Consider the following 20563-nt stretch of genomic DNA (forward strand, 5'->3'; position numbering starts at 1 on the left):
TAAAATACTTTACGTTGTTAAGATATGTATTTTAAATTCAATTAGAAAGAAATTCAAAATAGTCAGATTTACAAGTGGTCATTCAAAAATAGCCATTATTTCAAAAGTAATCGAAATTTCCCACTTTTCAATGAAAAGTAAAGATAAATCTGAACGAAAACACTATTCAAAAGCCGGAAAATACTCTAGCATAATATACTGGAATTTCAGTATAATATATTGGAGTACCAGTATAATATACCGGTCCAGCATAATATGTTGGAAGTTCATACACAGGTGCTCCGATCTTCAGTATATCAGGCTGGAACTTTTCTCGTGTTGGAGTTCCAGCATAATACGCTGGAAGTTCATACACAGGTGCACCGATCTCCAATATATTATGCTTTATAGTAAAATAGTAGCTATTTTATAATAATTTTGTAAATATTGGCTATTTTTGAATGACTAGTCCGAAAAATAGCTCGCTCGTGCTATTTTTACAAAAGTAAAAGCTAAGAAGCTTCAACATTGTTGCCTCCTTTCCAATCATTAGTAATCATTGTATGATTAACCTTATAATATTCGATCCTTTTTGTAAAACATATTTTGATGGACTGGCTTGTTTACTTTCTTTGAGAAAGCAAAATACGATAAATATTATCCATAACTTTGACTTGAGTTCCTTTTTCAAAAACAATCCTTCTCAAGTCTACATTGCCGTCATATTATTTTCATTTTATAATAAGGGTTTAACTTTAGGAGCTTAACGTTTTAAGCCAGGCGGCTAAATATTTTTTTTACCCTCCTAATCATTTGTTACAGACATAAGCGAAAATAAAATTTTAGTTTATGGGTGCGTATTGGATTCTAAATAGATTATTTAAATATATCAAATAAACTTTTTAATAAAAATATAAGGTTTGAGCTAAAGTTACTGAATTATACAGAACTTGTAACGGTGGCTCCGACCCTGATTACAAATCTATATATTGCCAAAAGAGTTCTTAAGACAAAGCCATGGTAGTTCTGCCCCTGATTACACCAAGCATGACAGAATGATCTATCTTTTTATTTATTTAATAATTATAGTGTCGGATATAGCTTATGTATGCCTTGATTAAATTAATGGGGTGTCCGCTATCTCCTTGGGAGTATATAAGTTTAGGAATGGCAATAGGGTGGAACGGGTGCGGGCGGAGCAGGTTAAGCTTATGCAGGGTGGGGTGGGTTTAGGCTTATGCGAGTGTGAGACGGTTGCGGGGCAGGTGCAAACATTTTTTTAAAACATAATGCGGGTGAGGTACTTTTGACTAGTACCATCGTGAATTCGTTACTTTTCTCTACATATATAAATTGCTTTTCTCTAGATAACTTGACGTTCAAAAGCATATTTTTGCGAAAATTGGTCTAATATAAGTTACTCATCTAATACTAACAGGAGTATTTTTTTTTAAAAGTGATTTAGCTAGACACAAAATGTTTGTCTCACGAAAGTATTTTTTGGAAACTCTCTCAAAGTAAGCAATTTTTAAAAGTTTAGCTAAATAGAGTGTTACTCTTCTTGTACACTATTTATAAGGGTAATTTACTGTTAAACAAAGTCTTTGATAATTTTTAATTGAATTTGTCCCATAGATCGAACTATTATTTTCTCTTTCTCATAATTTTATGTATGTAAATAAGAAAGGAAAGCTTTAGACATAATACAATAATAGGGCTAAATTACTCAATAAAATTGAAAAAAATAAAAAACTTTTGCTATACTGACGGGAGGTGTGGGTTTATGCGGGCCGAGGCGGGACGGGTTAAAAACTAAAAAATTTGTTGAGGTTGAACCGGCCCCGCAACCTCCCCACCCTACCCTATTGCCATCTCTACATGAGTTATCCCCAGCTATCTAGTATGCCATTTTTTTCCCTACTTCCTTTTCTGCTAAAGCTCTGAAAAGTAAATCTTTAAGATGCAAATCTTCAAATGATTGTCCTTGACTTAATTACTTAAATGCATCTTTAAGCACGAGACAGACAAAATTATTAACAACATCTTTAAATTACTAGAGTTCCAGCATATGTACACTAGAACCTCAGCATAATATACCGGAGTTCCAGTAAAGTATACCGATGCAGTATAATATGCTGGAAGTTCATACACAAGTGCTCGAATCTCTAGTATATTATGCTGGAACTTTCCATGTGTTGGAGTTCCAGCATAATATGCTGGAAGTTCATACACAGATGCATCGAACTCCAGTATATTATGTTGGACCGGTCTCTGTTGCAGCAAAATAGTGGTTATTTTTCAATGACTTAGCAAATGGTGGCTATTTTTGAATGACCAGTCCGAAAACTGGTCAGCCCATGCTATTTTTACTCAATAAATGGGCCGGTATAAGTTACTTGAGCTGGTCAAGATAGGCCAAAATTTGGTCATAGCCCAACCCGGCCAACTCTTATCAAACTTTAATTAATATGTGTTATTTTCTTATGAGTTATTTAATTATCAAATAAGATATTTTTCTTTTGTTATGGTCATATATAACATATAAAACCAAAAAAAAACTATTTTAAAGATATTTTAATAAAGTTACTCAGGTATTATTTTGGGCTAAAAATCATTCAAACTATAGATGGGTTGAGATGGACTAGATCAAGATGTGCGAGTTTAACAAAGGGCTTTTTTCACTTTTAGCTCGCGCCAAAAACTATTTATATTCGATAGCCAGAAAAATATATAAAATTTGTATAATTTTTGTATATAATATACAGAATGTGTGTGTGTATATATACAAAAAATATATACCTTTTCAGTTACTATTTTAAGAGTAGCTATATAGTGTCATTTTTTCTTTAACACAAATGAATAGGTCAATGACCGACCCAATCTTAAACGGATTGAACAGATCAAATGATTTTGGACTCAAATTATCACCCCTATATACTGTACTAATTTTTCTTGGAAAGATTTGTTGATAGTATCGCCTCGAAATGCTTTCAAGGCCAAACGTCCCGACTCTCTTTCAGTCGGTCTATGGCAGGTATGAAAGGTAAGTGTCAAGCAAATAAGAACCTATTTCACATGCAAACTCAGAAAACTCAACACGTTACAATCTCTTCTCCTTTCAATTGACAACAACCATGAATTACATTTTCCCATCTACTTCTACACTCTCTATATATACTCTACTTTATTTAGATGGGGATTCAGATTTTAAATGTTATAAATTTTGAGCAGAGGGAGGGAGTTTTCAAATGTATAGATATGTCTAAATTAATCTATCTTTATTTTTTTTTATACATATATATAAGGTTTGATGTGAAGTCTGAGTTCTATCAAATCAGTAACAGTGAAATTCGCGAACTCATTGTTGAATTCGTCACTGACTCTTAAGATTTTGAGGTGAAGTCTGAGTTCTGTCAAATCAGTAATAGAGGAATTCGCGAACTCATTGTTGGATTCGTCACTATAGCTCTTAGTTCTTAGTTCTTTCCGTTCATCTTAACATAAATGTAAATGTCTCAGAATAATCAACCCCGCCATGGCTCGCATCGAGTGGCCAGGACTACAACAGCCATCACATTGAGTGGTTCACTCTTGGTTCTTTGCGGCTTAACGTTGGCGGCCACCGTCGTTTTCCTAGTTGTCGCCACCCCTTTGCTGCTGATGTTCAGTCCTCTTCTTGTTCCTGCTATGATATCAATTTTCTTGATCCTTTTAGGGTTCTTTGTCTCTGGAGGTTTTGGTGCTACTGCAACTTTTGTTTTCTATTGGATGTACAGGTACGCCACACGAAAGCAGATTTAGAACGGAGTAATCAGAGGCGGATCTAGCTTGTAATCGATTGCTCAGACCATGTATGTGTACTAAATAATTCATGAATTCAAATTTTATTGTATAATTATTAATTTGAGTTCGTTATAGAAGTTGATAAGCTTCAAATCTTGGATATTCCTGATTTCAACACGGTCAACGTGTCCCAGACGGGGCGATTTTTTTTATGTTGAAACTTTATGTCAGCCAGGGGACCCTGATCATAAATGGGTTATTTTTCCTGGTGAAAGGGACGCTCTCGTTTTAATCGCTCTGGCGCATATGTTGAATAGTTATTTTATGCGTTCATCTATCTTTCAGGAGCAGTCGTCTGGTTTTCCCAGAGAACGCTTTGCCAAATTAGGTGGAGTGAAAAGCCAACTATGGTTGAAAAATGCAAGAACTTTACTTTCTTCATTTCAGCTTTGAGATGAGCCTGCCGGTGACCGCCTCTATGAGGCCCTTTGGGCCCATTGTAGTCACCATTTTACCGTGCTGATGAATGAATGAGACCCTATCTTGTTCTTGTTATTTTGCGATTTTTTTTCTTTCTATTTATCAACTTGAATTTTTTGGTTAAGTTACTCAACACTTGCTCATTCCTTTTTGGTTTGGTTACTTAACACTTGCTCGTCCCTTTTTGGTTTGGTTAACGAGTAACCATTCCTTAAAGGGTTCTGTGAGTTTAACTAAATCCTTTTACTATGTCTTAATTATATTTTGTTTGTGTTCTTGACGTTAATCAATTGAGGAGACAAGCTAGCCCTTGAAGAGGCTCTGATTAAAAGTATTCTATACATCATTATAGACAAGGGCAGACCTAGACCTAGAGTAAAAAATATGGGTTTTCAGAAATCCAGTAACTTTTGCATAGACCCTGTATTCAGGGGCGGATCTACATATAAAAATTGGGTGCTCGAGCACCCGTTAACCTCGACCCCGAATACGTATAATTATATAGAGAATTTAATAAAAGGGATATAATAAAATAGCAAGCACCTAGATAACAAAAGACTTGGTGGGTGCTTTGGTTATGATGGGTGTTGAAGGCTCTAAAAGCCTATGGTCGAGAGATTGAATCTAACGTTCCTAGCTAGACTTTTTCCTCCATTTATCAAGCACTAACTTTCTTTTGCTCCAATTATCAGGTCTCTATTTTGCTCTTTAAGTTTTGTTTAGCGACTTTTGTTTATCAAATACTACTACTTTTATTCTTTTGGTTCTAACTTTGTTTTACCTTTTTTTTTTTAACTTTCTTTTGTTACTTTATCTAATTCACCATAGCAAAGAAAGAAAAGAATATGAGTTTTTAAAAACCAAGGATTCCTCCAGAACCGTAAATTGTATTACTCATCACATATTTGGGGCGTCGTTCATATATGTACTATAGTTTTCTCATTAATTTTTTTATCTCCATATTTAAATAGTTGCATACTTATACAATGTATTAGTAGTAATTTTACGTCAAAAAAAGTTAAGCACCCATGAACTCAAAATCCTGTATACGCCACTGCCTCTATTTATATTAAGAAATTCACTAAATATTAATAAATATCTAACTATGAACTTAGCTTATTGCATATTAATTTACAATTATAGTAGGAACCTATAAGCCTCAAATCCTGGATTCCCGGATTATAGAATACTGATATTTTGAGGCGTTTGTCCTCAGTGAATTTTTTTAAGTTAGGTTTTAATGGGGAAGAGTTATAAGAAACAAAACAAAAAGAAAATAAAAGAAAAAACCTACCTGGCGACGCGAGGCTGCTGGTGAGCCAAATACCTGGCGAGGCGAGCTCACATGCAAGCTGAGAAGCGTGCGACGCGAGGCTGCTGGCGAGCCAAAGAGCTGAGAAGCGTGCGACGCGAGGGTTGCCGCGAGACCTACCTCACTAGATGAGCTCCCCCACGCGAATACCTGGCGACGCGAGGGCTGCCGCGTACACCTCGCGGTGATAGCTCTATAGCAAGCAAAATGCCTCGCCTCGCCTGCTCCAACGCGAGCTACAAAGCTTGCCTCGCCTACTCTAGCACGAGCTACAAAGCTTGCCTTGCCTGCTCACTACTTCGTTTACACTTTTTCTTCCAAAATATTCGTTTTGCTCATAATTTCATCTTCAATATACCTACACATAAAATAACTCAATTAAACACAAATATAGTATAGTTTAGCATTAAAGCACATAAATGTAAAGTTAGTAATGCACTAAAAATACATAATTATAGCCACACATCACTTCCTCCGCTAATCTTCAAAAGATTTAATAGGTTAATTAGTTTGGAATTGCATTACGTCTCAATTTCTATCCCAAAATTATTATCTTTAAACCTTGTACCAAACGACTCTTGTTATATCTAAATCTTAAATTTTACTACTATTGAGTTGTGAAAAAAAGAACAAAAGGTTTGATCTTAACTCCCAAGGGAGGCCTAGTGAGTTATAGCATTTGGGAGAAATTCAAAAATAGCCAGATTTACAAGCGGTCATTCAAAAATAGCTACAATTTCAAAAGTAATTGAAATTTAGCCACTTTTCATGTAAAGATAAATATGAACGAAAGCACTGTTCAAAATCCGAAAAAAACTCCAGCAAAATATATTGGAATTCCAGTATACTTATGTTGGAACTCCAGTATAATATACTGAAATTCCAGTATAATATACACGTCCAGCATAATATACTGGAGATTGGAGCACCGGTGCTCCAATCTCCAGTATATTATCCTGAAACTTTCCGCGTGTTGGAGTTCCAGCATAATATGCTGGAAGTTCATACACAGGTGTACCGATCTCCAGTATATTATGCTGAAACATTCTGTGTTGCAGCAAAATAGTGGTTATTTTTCGATAATTTTGCAAACGCTGACTATTTTTGAATGATCAGTCTAGCCCATGCTATTTTTACCATTAGTCCATTATATTTTTATTGGGCTTTGTTATTCTGCATTAGTCCATTATATTTTGGGCTTTGTTAAACTTAAACAGCCTTACACCATATTAGTAGAAATGGCGTGGGATAGCCACTTTTTAACATAATTTAGTTTTTATTTAATATTTAATGCTAAGCAGAAATAACCATTACTCTATTAAAATTAATACGAAAAGATATTTTTACCCTTTCTTCTTGAGTGCTGTATAAATATTAAGAACATAGGGTCCTTAACATTTACACTGCACACATGAAGTTAAGGATGCCATGTCCTTAACATTTTACACTGCACATATGAAGTTAAGGACATGATGTCCTAAAGTTTAACAATGGAAGGTGCAAATACAGGACACTTTGTCCTTAATATTTTACACAGCATTCATGAAGTTAAGTACACCATGTCCTTAATATTTACACTACACTCATAAAATTAAGGACGTCATGTCCTTAACATTTTGCACTACACATATGAAGTTAAGGATATGAGGTCCTAAAGTTTAACAAAAGAATGTGCAAATACAAGTTAAGAACATTATATCCTTAATATTTACACTTCACACATGAAGTGAAAGACGCCATGTCCTTAAAATTTACACTGCACATATGAAGTTAAGGACATCATTTCCTAAAGTTTAATAACGGAAGATGCAAATACATGATACTTTGTCCTTAATATTTACACATCATTCATGAAGTTAAGGACACCATGTCCTTAATATTTACACAACACTCATGTCTAGCACAGGGATATTTTCACCCGGGCGGGTAAAAATTTATTAAGCACTGGCTAAAGTAAATACATTTTAAACAATGACTAAAAAGTAAAGACATCTCTAATTAGTGATTAACTGTGCACTTCCCCACCATATTATCAGTAAGAAATACACACTTAACGCGATCTTAAGAGAATTGTTACGTGCTTGATTGAGACAAATCAGACCTAGTATGTATATAATATACTTCAAAAACAAATTTAATCATATATATAGTTCAAGTTGGAATATGCATGCACCATTGCCTGTAAGCAGAGGCGGATCGAGGATTTAATTCAATCTTTAAGATTTTTAATATTGCACTAATTATAACTTTGAAATTATACGTTCATATCTACTATTTGTTGTAATTTTGATGAAGTTTTATATATAAATTTATAGTTTTTTTAAAATTTTAATTAATGAATCTTTTGGGCTTCAAATAAATTGGTCCAACAACCATCAAATGTCATCTTTATTATAACGTGCCTACCAAAACCTTAAACCAAATATTTTTAAAAGAAAATTTGGAAATGACTTTCTTAAAGATTTTTAAAGTATGAATGAAAATATTTATATGCAACGATGAAAAAGTAGATAGCACAAAATTAGCATATGTGAGTGTTTAATTTACAATTACAAATTCTACAAATATGAAATATTCATTTTCTCATGCTTTTCTAATAAGTTGAAACATCTGTGAACTTCAATTGTGTAATCAAAGATTCTTTACTCATGCTTTTCTAAGTTGAATATATTATTAGGGTTGAAACTTCTTTTTTTTTTTTTTTTTTTTATAGTTCTCCCAATAATCACAGCAGTGTAGTTAGGGAACAAAATGGTCATAGAAAAGGATTAACCTACTCTAAATGCCAATTATCAAATGGTATCAATACACATAAAAGATAACTATATATAATCGCACATAGATACTAATATTAGTAACACGAAGTGGCGGAACCAAAAATTTCGCCAAGGATTTTCAAACTTTAAGGAAGTGAAATTTTTTTTTCTGGATGAATGAGCACACCAAAATTCTTTAAATCAAACTACATAACATTTAACTAAACAATTAAAGCACATGTAATGAATATATAATTTTATAAATTAAAACTAAACTTAAAACAAACCGGCAAAAAAATTTACTAATAAAAGTAAGAATAAAATTTTTTTTAAAAAAAAGAGAGAATCGAGAGAGTTTATAGTATGTAGAGAGTTTTTGTTGAAGAAATTTTTGTAGAGCTTGACATATAAATTATAAAATTTATTTTGTTAGAAATAACTTCAATTTTAAGTTTTAAGAATTATTTATTAGTTTTTTTGAGATTGTAAGAGAGTCAAATAAACCACATATGGTGGTCTTCGCACAGCTTTAGCAAACAAAATGAGAAGACAAAAAATGTTTAGATATGGATTCAATTTCGTGAACAATATCTCATTTTGAACACTCTGAATCGCTAGATGACCTCGGTTAACTATGTTAAAGATGTTTAAAATATAATATATAATCATATAAAATAATATTTGACCTATATATATAATATAATTTCGGCAAAATGTTCGTTTGATCACTCTTGGCACAGTGTGACTATGCCACATGGAAAATAAGGAATTACATGCTATAACAAGTAAATATGCATTAATATTCAAAAAAATGACCAAGAAAAAGTTGTGGGGAAAAAAGATGACATATTGACATTATCATGTAAATTATTAAATAAAAAAAAATCAGATAATAATAGTTTATGGACAGTTAGGTGAATATCTACAGCTCATGAACCGAGTAAAGACTAGAATTTAAGAAAGCTTCCAACTTTCCCTTTTTCCATATCATCGGTCATGCTTAGGTAATGATAACGAAAAATGTGACGTAAGATAGTTTGTTTTAAGTTTTATATTTAGAAAATTCACTCGATATTTGGTACAGTCAAACCTCTATGTAACAATTGTGTTTGTTCCGATATTTTATGAATATTATAGTGAATTGTTATTATAGATGACATATACTATAACATAATATAAAAGATTTATTCCGAGAAAAACTTACCTTTTATAGTGAAAAACAGTTATATAAAGATTTTGTCATAGAGATATCTTGCAACGAAAGTTCTATTTTGGAGATAAACTTTCACACCAAAACTACTCCCTCCGGTTCACAATAAGTGATTATTTTACCTTTTTATTTTGGTCAAAAATAAGTGTTCATTTACATAATCAAGAAAGAATTAATTTTGTTTTTCTAAAATTTGCCCGTATTTACATATTTTAATGTGTCAAGATAACAATTAATTAAGGTTGATTTAATAAATGGAGTATATTTTTTCTCTAAGAATTCGTATATCTTTAATAAGTGTGCCGAAGATAAAATTTTCATTTATTTATTTATTGAAAAAGTAATTTCCTTCTATCTAATTAAAAATAAAATGACATTTATCATTCCATCGCGAACTTTTGATAGGTAGATATATATCACAAAACTATATTGAATAGTTTGGTGAAACCAAGAAAATCTACATGTCAAACACTTCACATGCATGGCATCCAAATTTTGATATTTTGAAAGACTTTATTATCTAAAAGTAGGGAAACATTAATTTTAAAAGTAGGGAAAGTACGTATCTATTAATTATTTCATGCATTTAATTTTAGGTACTGACCCTAAGTTTTCATGATTTTTTTTTGGTGGTTGTTAGGTAGAAACTTAGGTTGTATAATTCTTAAACGCTGTTACAGCTGGTGCAAGTCTTATGCTGATGACTTTGCTATAGAAAGAGGGAAAATGACACGGTTCAGTCACTATTAAAATAATAGTCAAAAAAGTATATATTTTTTTGTATTATATATACATTCTGTATATTAGATAACAAAATTATATAAATTTTATAACAGTTGATGGCATAAGCTAAAAGTGAATTACCCTCGAAAGAAGAGCGTCGAAAAGTAAGCACTAAGAACTTTCAAAACTTTAAACGGGGCATCAGTCATGGCGGAAGCAGACTTCACTAAGGAATTCAAAAAATAAAAAGAAAATACTTGAAGAATTCAAGGGGATTCAACATCTAATAGATATTCATAAAGAATTAACCTTATATACATAATATAATTTTTCAATAAAAAAGGTTCGGGGTTCAAATTCCGTCCTCTAGTTAAATTTTGAAGTAATTGAATTTGTAAATAGAAAAAAAATTCTTTTTTTCCAAGATTTTAAAACTCAAATTTTCAAAATCTTTCAGAAACTCAAAAGTAGATTTAGATATTTGAATTTTTTGAAAGGTTTGACAAATGAATCTAGTAGAAATGTTAAAAGAGGATTACTTTTTTTGTAAAAGCAATTCAAACAAGTACTATTTTTTTTAAACTAAACATTGAATTTGCAATCCTAAAACAAAGGCCACCTTTTAGTGTAGGTCCTAGGTGAGATACAGAAATATAGTTGAGAACTTAATTAATAGTTAATATAAAGCCAACACGTGTCTTACATAGGTATGTTTCATGTAATATGTCCCCTTTTTTTATTTCTTGGTTGACAAGGAAGTAAGTATTGTCTTACCACCTAGAGTTCTGATCGGATGTAGAGGATCCATCTACCTTAATTTAATTAATAGAGATTTTAAGTTCGTGCCCTACAAAAGAAAAATATTCTGATACATAGGATAGCGCTTTCCCTTTTAATATGTCTTGTGCTTTGCGAATTCGGATATCGATAATGCTAGAGAAATTATTACCGCAAAGCATAAAGGGTGATGGGCTTAATATCTCTTGACCAGATAAAGGACCTGATGCATGCCTGGTACAATCATTCAACAATGGACTCAAGATAATCTGGGCAGTGTGTCTTGGATTCACAAGAATCAGTTTAGGGACTTGATCCTTTTGTATTTCCCTTACAGAAGTACAAGTCAACTTTACAGCTGGAAAGCAACTGCAGAAAGTGACTGAATGCTACTATGCACGCTACAGTGCAACAATAACTTCCCATTAGGAAGAGGCGTGTACCAACCAAGAATAGACATCATCCTTAGGATGTCTTTTGAAGTATAATACCATGGTGTAAGACAACAAGGTACTTACTTGAGCATTTAGTATTATTCTCTCAAGTATTAAAGAGTTGATCTATCATTGAAGTCACAAGTGTGTCAAGAACAAGAAGACAACTCCACTACGGACCAGTTTCACTATGAGTCTATGTATGTCCTTAGTTGAGTTGTAATCTTGTTATTTTGTTCTTCATTGTAACTCATATCTTACTTTCTTAGAAGCTTTGTTTTAGGAAACTCAAAATCATAAACCATCTCAGTTTGTGTTGTGACTAGAGGTAGTCATAGGTTGAAGTCTTTGTAACTAGGGAGTGACAAAGTGGCTTGTGATAAGTGTATTACAAGTTAGAGTGATTGAAGTCTTTGCAATAGAGTCATTACAAAGTGGCTTGTAATAGTGTAGTTACAAGTTAGTAAAGTTCAAATCCTACCAGTGTAGGTCATGGTTTTGGTCCCCTTGAGTTGGGATTTTATCACATAAAAATCCGGCGTCTTATTTTACATACTGTTTCAGTAGTTAGCACTAAGGGAACTGATATATGACCAGGTCTCTATACAGTTAGTGGACTCATATAAACTATCAATTGGTATTAGAGCAGGTTCTTTCTAAAAGGTTAACACCTAGAAAGGATCTCAATGGCTGCTCCACCTAACTTTGAGGAAGGACAATCAACCTACAGACCTCCTATAGTCAATATTACGGTTAGTGGAAGACTCGTATGCATGATTTATAATGGCAGAAGACTCTGAGTTGTGGGATGTCATTTGTGATGGTCCACACGTTCCTATGAAGAAGGTTGGTGAATCTGGAGTGATGGTGCCGAAAACCAGAAAAGAATACAGCGATATTGACAGAAAAGTTGTTGAGAAGAACTTTCGTGCCAAGAAGATCTTGGTATGTGGTATAGGACCTGATGAGTACAATAGAATCTCAGCTTGTCAATCTGCCAAGGAAATATGGGAACTATTGCAAACGGCACTTGAAGGAACTACTCAGGTTAAACAGTCCAAGATTGATATGCTCACCACCGAGTATGAGCTGTTCAAGATGAAGGATGACGATTCTATACAAGATATGCACACTAGATTCATATCTATCATAAATGAGCTTCATGCACTTGGAGAAATTATTCATAGAAACAAGCTTGTAAGGAAGGTTCTCAGTGTTCTGCCTAGCTCATGGGAGAGTAAGGTGAATGCCATCACTGAAGCTAAAGATTTACAAACTCTAACTATGGATGAGTTGATTGGAAATCCGAAGACATACGAGATGAAAAGAAAGAAAGACAATGAAAGAAGAGAGCCAAAGAAGGAGAAGAACCTGGTTCTCAAGGTTGAAAACAATGACTCAAGTGAAGGGGATGATGATATGGCCTACCTCACTAAAAGATTTCAAAAGATGGTGCGAAGAAATGATGGCATACTAAAGAGGGGCAGCTCAAGTAAAACAAGGAACCATGATCTATGTCACAAGTGCTGAAAGCCAGGGCATTTCATCAAAGATTGCCCACTTTTGAAACAGGAGCATTACAAATACAACCCTGACAAAGCAGCAAAAAGGAACTCGGTTACTGACAAACGATTAAGCCGAAAAAGTGCAGCTGACAATGTCGTAAAACAAGCTCTTGCTGCATGGGGAGACTCCTCCAATGAATCATAAGAGGAACTAGATGCAGGAAATAGTTCCATGATGGCAGTGAAAAATGAAACAAAGGAATATGATTCATTGTTTGCATTGATGGCTGAGTCTGAGGATGATGAAGAAGATGACAATAATGAGGTAAATTTCAGGGATGTTCAGAGAAATCTGAAGTCCTACTCTTCTAAGAAATTGATATCATTAGCAAATGTTCTAATTGATGTATATTATAGTCTTGTTAATGGTAAGAATGTCTTGACCATAGAGCTAGGAGATGCTGAATAATCTAGAGATGATACGGTGGTGAGTGTGGTTGATTTAAAGGAGACCATACACAATCTTGAAAAAGAAAAAGTTCTAATTGGAAAAATAGATAGTGTAGAAAATGAGAGAAATGACTTGATAGTAGTGGTTGTTGACTTGAATGAAACCATAAAGAACCTTAGCAAAGAAAAGAATACTCTAGCAGAGAAAATTGCAGCTACTAAGCAAGAAAGGGATGACTTTCTGGAGGTAATCACAGACCTAGAAGAAAAAATTGAGGGACTCAAATCAGAACATAGGCTTGTAAGTATGGAGAAAGGGAAAGAAGTAGCTAGTGAGACATATATCAGGTTGAAGAGGAATTAAATGATATGAAAACTATTATATGTGGTGAACTTGAGAAAAATAGGCAACTTCAAGCTGAATTAGAGAAAGTAAAAATTGATCTTGAGAAATCCCTTAATTGGACCTGGTCCTTAGATGTTGTCACTACCATGTACTTCAACAATAGTGGAAACAGACAAGGAATCAGGTTCCAAAAGGAGAAATTCCTTACAACCCTCACAGCAAGTACGTCACTAATCCTGATAACTGGCTTTGTATCTATTGTAGGAACAATGGACACTTCAAAGAAAATTGCCAGGCCAGGGTTCTATTTGTTCAAAAAAATAAAGTATTTGCTGAAAAACTGACTACTAAAGGGGGACCAGGTACCACTCGCAAAAATCGCATATTTCCTGCATGGACTAGAAAAGCTCTTATCCACCTTTTTCCTCATTACAAGGGACCCAAACTAGTTTGGGCTCCTAAATCTAACCCATAATTTGAATGAAGAGGGAATAGTAAGAGGAAGCGGACTGCAATGAATCATGGACAGTGGATGCTCAAAGCACATAACTGGAAACATCATGGATTTTCTCTCGCTAAAAGCCCTGCATGGAGGGAATGTATCCTTTGGAAATGGAAAAAGGGTACATTCTCGGTGTCGGAAAGGTTAGAAAGTTTCTTTCACACTCAATTGAGAACGTGTACTATGTGGATGGCCTGAAGTACAGTCTCTTGAGCGTCTCTCAAATCTGTGATAAAGGGAACAAGGTAGAGTTCTTGTCTAAAGTGTGCACAGTTACTAATCTGGTAACTAGTGAAGTGGTTTTAGTAGCCAAAAGATATAAGAACATCTATGTTGTTGATTTTGAATCTCTGCAAGCTAGTGATATGAGTTGTTTGAAGGCGGTTGATATGTAGAACTGTGACATAGAAGATTGGGGCATGCAAACTTCTCACTTCTGAATAAATTGATACAGAAGGACCTGGTTCGTGGTCTGCCAATTTCAAAGTTCAAGGAACATAGAGTGTGTGATGCATGTGCTAAAGAAAAACATGTGAAATCATCTTTTAAGCCAAAGAAGGATGTTAGCACATCAAAATCACTCGAACTCCTTCATATGGATCTGTGTGGTCCTATGAAAATACCAAACAGAGGTGGAAAAAAGTATATTTTTGTGATTATGGATGACTATTTAAGATTCAATTGGACATTGTTTCTTAGAACAAAAGATGAGACCTTCGAGGTATTTGTGGCCTTTTTCAAGAAAATTCAAGTGAAGATGGAATTGAAAGTAGCATGTATCAGATCTGACCATGGGATAGAATTCGACAACGCCAAATTTGATGAGTTTTGCAATGAAAATGGGATTACTCACAACTTCTCAGCCCCAAGGACTCCATAGCAAAATGATATTGTTAAAAGAAAGAACAAAACTCTGGAAGTCATGGCACGGACAATGCTTATTGACAGTGGAATTGCTAAAAATTTCAGGGTAGAGGCAATAAACACTGTGTGCTACTTGGTGAACAGGTGCATGATCAGGTCACTCCTGAACAAAACTCCTTATGAGCTACTCAATGGAAGAAAACCAAATATAACTCATCTGAGAACCTTTGGATGCAAATGCTATATTTTCAACAACGGGAAGGACCAGCTTGGGAAGTTTGATGCAAAAAGTGATGAAGGAATCTTTCTGGATATTCCTCTCAAAGTAAAGCCTACAAAGTCTATAACAAAAGGACACAATATGTGGAAGAAAGTGTTCATGTGATATTTAACGAAACACTCTCTTCTAGCAAGGAAGGAAACAGTGATGATCAAGACAATGAACCACTTTTGGTTCCTGGGGAATTATCTAATATTTCAAATGGCAAGGATGATATGATGAATTTGATGAAGGAGGCAGGTAAAGACAATGTAACATCCTATTCCACTTCTCAAGAGGAACCCGGTACTCCAATTACTACCACTGAAGCTGAAGAAAGAGTTGGAGATGCAGTGCAAGGCACTCCACAGGTAGCAGAACAAGGAGTGCAGGGAAATCCATCCAATTTGCCCAGTTTCTCTACCAATCAAACTTCAGTCCCAAATTGGAAACACAAAAGCTCTCATCCACTTGATAATATAATCACCCCCTTGATTCTGAAGTTCAAACAAGTTCAAAAACCAGAAATTTTCTAGCCTTCTCAGCATTTCTATCCCAAATAGAACCCAAAAATATCAAGGAAGACTTGAAAGAAACAGACTGGATTACGGCAATGCAAGAGGAACTACATCAATTTGAAAGAAACAAGGTATGGCACCTGGTACCTAGACCCTCAGACAAAACCATCATAGGGATCGGGTGGGTATTCAAGAATAAGCTGGATGAACATGAAAACACTACAAGGAACAAAACAAGGCTTGTTATCTAAGGATATAATCAGGAGAAATTGGAAAGGATCAATTATGATGAAACGCTTGCCCCAATTGCTCGCATGGAATCTATTAGGATCCTCATTGCCTTTGCATCATATATGAAATTCACATTATTTCAAATGGATGTGAAGAGTGCATTTCTAAATGGTTTTCTTAAGAAATAAGTTTATGTCAAGCAACCTCCAGGCTTTGAATGTCATGTACATCCTGAACATGTATTCAAATTGGATAAGGCACTGTACGGGTTGAAGCAGGCCCCTAGAGCCTGGTATGAGAGGCTATCCAAGTTTCTCTTGAAAATGGTTTCATAAGAGGAAAGATTGACAATACATTATTTTTGAAGAAACGGGGAAGAAACTTACTCATTGTTCAAGTATATGTGGATGACATCATATTTGAGGCTACAACAGTCTCATTATGTGAAGAATTTGCTAAACTCATTGTAAGCACGTGATTTTTGCCCTATATGAGAATTACTCCCAAAAAATCCAAAATAAAACAATTTTCCTTTGTGTGCAATTTTAGAATTTTTGTGACATTTTTGATAATTATTTGTATTTCTATCTGTGCATGTTTATTTGTTAAATTAATAAAAAATACAAAAATATGTCGCATTTTGCATGTAGGATTTTATTCTACAATTGTTAGTAATTAATTTTGTTTTACAAAAATTGAAAATTACAAAAAAACAGGCATCTTTTGCATTTTTAGCATTTAATGTCCAATTGTACAATTTTATGCTTAATTATTACTTAATTGTGCGTTAATTGTTATTGGGAGTTAATTTGTACTTTTATAACTTAATTTACTTCTATATAATAATTTAAGGATTTTTAGAATTTAGTTTTAGAAAATAAAAGAAGAAAAAAGAGCAAAAATATAAAGAAAATCGGAATTGGGCCTCTTCTTCAGTTTCAAACCACAAGCCCAAAAATTGCCCAACCTTCCCCATGACCCGGTCCATTTTAAACCGGGTCGACCCGGTCCATAACCCAAATACCCAACACTCCATATCTTACATTTGACAAAAAAACAAACAAAACAAAAAAAAAGAAATCAAAACCCTAAACCTACACTACCCATCCGCCCCCATCCTCTCTTTCCTTCTTCTTCCTCAAGCATCAAGCAAGCAACCATGGCTTCCCCCCCCCTTGCTGCTACCCTGCTGCCCAACGTCGACCACCCTCACACGACCTCCCCCTCCTCATCGTCCAAACAAACCCTCGAGACTCCAGCTCCACCATCGCCCAACGACAGCCATGAACGACCCCAAGAACCATGGTTGCTGCTGCATCGTCTGTTTCTGGTTCTTGCTGCTGCCCGCAGCTGCTCCATCCAAACGACCAGCTGCTACTTCTTCTTCGCTACGTCCAAACAGACCCCATAGCTGCTACTGTTTCGTCGAGCTCGAACCTGAGCTAACATGGCTGCTGCCCGCGTCCAGCATGACGAGCAGCAATGTCACCAACGTTGCTGCCTCACTTCATCGTATACACGACCAGCTGCTTCTGCCTTCTGCTTCATCTTCTCCATAGCTGTTGCGTTTTCACTGTCCGCCATGGATGTTGTCGCTGCTGCATCGTCCAAGCTGAGTCTAAAACAAACCCTCATCGCTGCCATGACTATGTTCTTCTGCTTCACCTCCTTCGTTTGCTTCTTAGGTTCGTCTTCGTCGTCGTTTGTTCGAGTTTTGGTTGGGGTCGTCAAAACAGTCCATACGAGTTCGTCGTTGGTCAATCATTGTTCGTCGTTTCAATCCGGTTAGTGGGTTTTAAGTTTTATTTTGTCTGTATTTCGTTTTGATATTCTCAAATCTAAAAACGGTAAATGTTTGATTTTTGTTTTGTTCGTGTTCATTGTTTTGTTAATTTTTCAGTTTGTTCATGTGAAATTGTTAGTTTAATGTTTGTTAGATTCAAATTTAAATTTAATTAATTATTTCTTCAGTTTGTTTCATGTGTTTTATGTATTTTTCAGAAATTGTTAATGTTGTTAGATTCAAGTTTAAATTCATAATTGTTTCTTCTTAGGTTTGGTTTTGTTATTTACCTAAAAGAATTTAGTTTTAATAGGGAAATATGTTAGTTTAATCATTTGAATCCGTCATGTTTTGTTGTTTAAAATAGATTTAATTCATGTTCATCTTTGTTTGAAGTTCGTTTTTAATCCAGTGATTTTATGTGAGTTTGTTTTGGTTTTTTGATTTGTTGATTTAGTTTGAATCATGTTGTTAATATTGTTGTCTCTTTTGCTCATTCATTTTTGGTTTAAGTTAACCAGGATTGGTTCCCAATATGGTTAATTTATTTCCATTAATTTGAAGTTGAATGATTCATCTGTGTTCATATGGTTTGTTGTTGAGTTTGTTTAAGAAATTGGTCATATTGGCTATATTTTGGTTAAGATTGATTAGTTGAATTGGTTATAGCTGATGGGGTAGTTTGGTAAATTGCAGTACGTTCAGGGGTAAAATGGTAATTGCAATAAGGTCGAAGGGGTAGTTTGGTAATTGAACATTTTGAATAATTCTTTATGTTAAGCATGGAGGACAAAATGTAATGGGGTGTGGGTGATATAATTGTTTATGTTAGGCATGGGGGACAAGACATAATGGGATGAGAATAATTCTTTAGTTTAATATAGTGGGGGACAAAACATTAGGTAGTGGGATTAAAAGGGGGATGAGTGAGAAGATAGTGGATTTGGTAGGGGAAAATGATTGTTTTATTAATTGATTAAAGGGTTTGGGATGGGATATAAATGAAAGAACTTGATCAGATTTTTAGGATAGAAAAGAGGACAGATAGAGAAGAGATAGAGAAAAGAAGAGAGAACACAAGAGAGAATACAGAAGAGAGAGAGATAGAGAAAAAAAAGAGTTGTATATTAAAGAGAGAGAAAATTCCGAAAATACTAAGATTCAGAAAATAAAAAGAAAAACATTCTGGAAATTCAAAAGAAGAATAGTATACACCCGATATACAATTTAAGTATTCTGATATACGGATTCAGAAATTAAGGGTTGAACATTAATTAGTCCTTCAAATCTGAAAAAATTCCTTTGGCTTCTGTCCGTTGATTGTTGTCGGTGTTTTTTTTGAGATTTTCATCTTAATTTTAAAATCTGTCACTGGTTTCTCATTGCTGGTTGTTACTGGTTGTTGGGGTTGCTGTTGTTGTATGCTACTGAATTTCTGCTGATCTCACTTTTCTTTTGCTTCCAATATCAGGTACACAACTGACACGTTGATTATTGTAAACTGAAACATGTAGCATGAATACGAAAATGAAGAGTTGAAGTTCCAGATTTATTTTAATTATATTCTAAATTTTATTTGTATATATAAATTGTTTAGCTTACTCTAATCAGAATCATGTAGCTGTTTAATATATATAGTTGTAAGCACGTGATTTTTGCTTCACGAGCAATCACTCAAAAAGGAAAACAAAAAATAGTGATAAATGGCCTCACTGTACAATTTGTCGTTTTTCCGTGACAGGTGTTGTTAGTCATGTGTGGATCTGCCCATTTTGCATTTAATCTTACCGATCAAAATACAAAAGCATGTCTGTCAGGGTAGTCAAAATCGTAATTCGGTCGTTAAAAAGAACGAAAATTCAAAAAAATATATAGGCGTCGTTCGTTCTAGGTTGTGATTTAACTTACTTAAATATTTTAATTTGGTGTGATAATTGTGTTGAAGTGTCACATGGTTGTTTGTTTTAATTTCATTTTTTGTTTCATTATTTATTTTTGTTATTTCATTTTTGTTAAGAAAACAAAGAAAGGGTTGATTTGGGCCAAAAAAATGAATTAAAATCAGGCCCAAAACCAAAGCACTGATCCAGTCCAAGACGAGCCTGCCCAAGCACGGACTCAAACGACGCCGTATCGGCGTCCCTATTGAAGCCGTTGATCTGATTCAAACGAACGGTCCAGATCAGGCTGTTCAACTCACCTCAACGACGCCGTTTCAGGCAAGTTGATCTGAGCCGTCCAACCCCATTGATCCAACGGTCCCTGGCTTCCCTCATGACCCGACCTATTTAGCCGGTTCAACCCAACCCCTCACCTAAACCAAAACGACCCCGTTCCCATACCAAACGACCCCGTCCTGTTACCCACCAATAGATCTAAGCCGTTCAGATCACTTGATCTAACGGCTCCAATCTCCCTTCCCCTTCCGTATATAAACTTGGCCCTTCACCCCACGCCCCCTATCCGAACCCCCCCCCCCCCTTCAGTCATCTCCTTCCCCAAGCCCTGAAACCCCCAAACCCTAACGCCGCCCTAGTTTCCCTTTCACCAGAACCCGGCGGCATGAACGCCGGTGACCACCCCCTTCACACCCTTGAAACATCCAACCACCCTGAACACGAATCTACTAACCCTGTACCTCGAATCACCTT

At 34.8% G+C, this 20563-nt stretch overlaps 1 protein-coding gene and 1 long non-coding RNA gene across 2 annotated transcripts; both read left to right on the top strand.

Annotated features, from left to right (window-relative positions):
- The first annotated feature begins 3028 nt into the window (after positions 1-3028).
- Positions 3029-4317, top strand: LOC107797400 (uncharacterized). The gene is made up of 2 exons (XR_001650684.2): positions 3029-3830; positions 4108-4317. It is a non-coding gene; the product is annotated as an uncharacterized LOC107797400 (long non-coding RNA).
- A 7920-nt stretch (positions 4318-12237) lies between these two features.
- On the top strand, positions 12238-13164 carry LOC142180678 (uncharacterized). The gene is made up of 2 exons (XM_075252723.1): positions 12238-12696; positions 13027-13164. Exons 1-2 carry the CDS (start codon positions 12238-12240, stop codon positions 13162-13164), a joined length of 597 nt encoding a protein of 198 aa, XP_075108824.1.
- The last annotated feature ends 7399 nt before the right edge of the window (positions 13165-20563 follow it).

The sequence above is a fragment of the Nicotiana tabacum genome, chromosome 5 (assembly GCF_000715075.1).
Source record: "Nicotiana tabacum cultivar K326 chromosome 5, ASM71507v2, whole genome shotgun sequence".
Classification (NCBI taxonomy): domain Eukaryota; kingdom Viridiplantae; phylum Streptophyta; class Magnoliopsida; order Solanales; family Solanaceae; genus Nicotiana; species Nicotiana tabacum.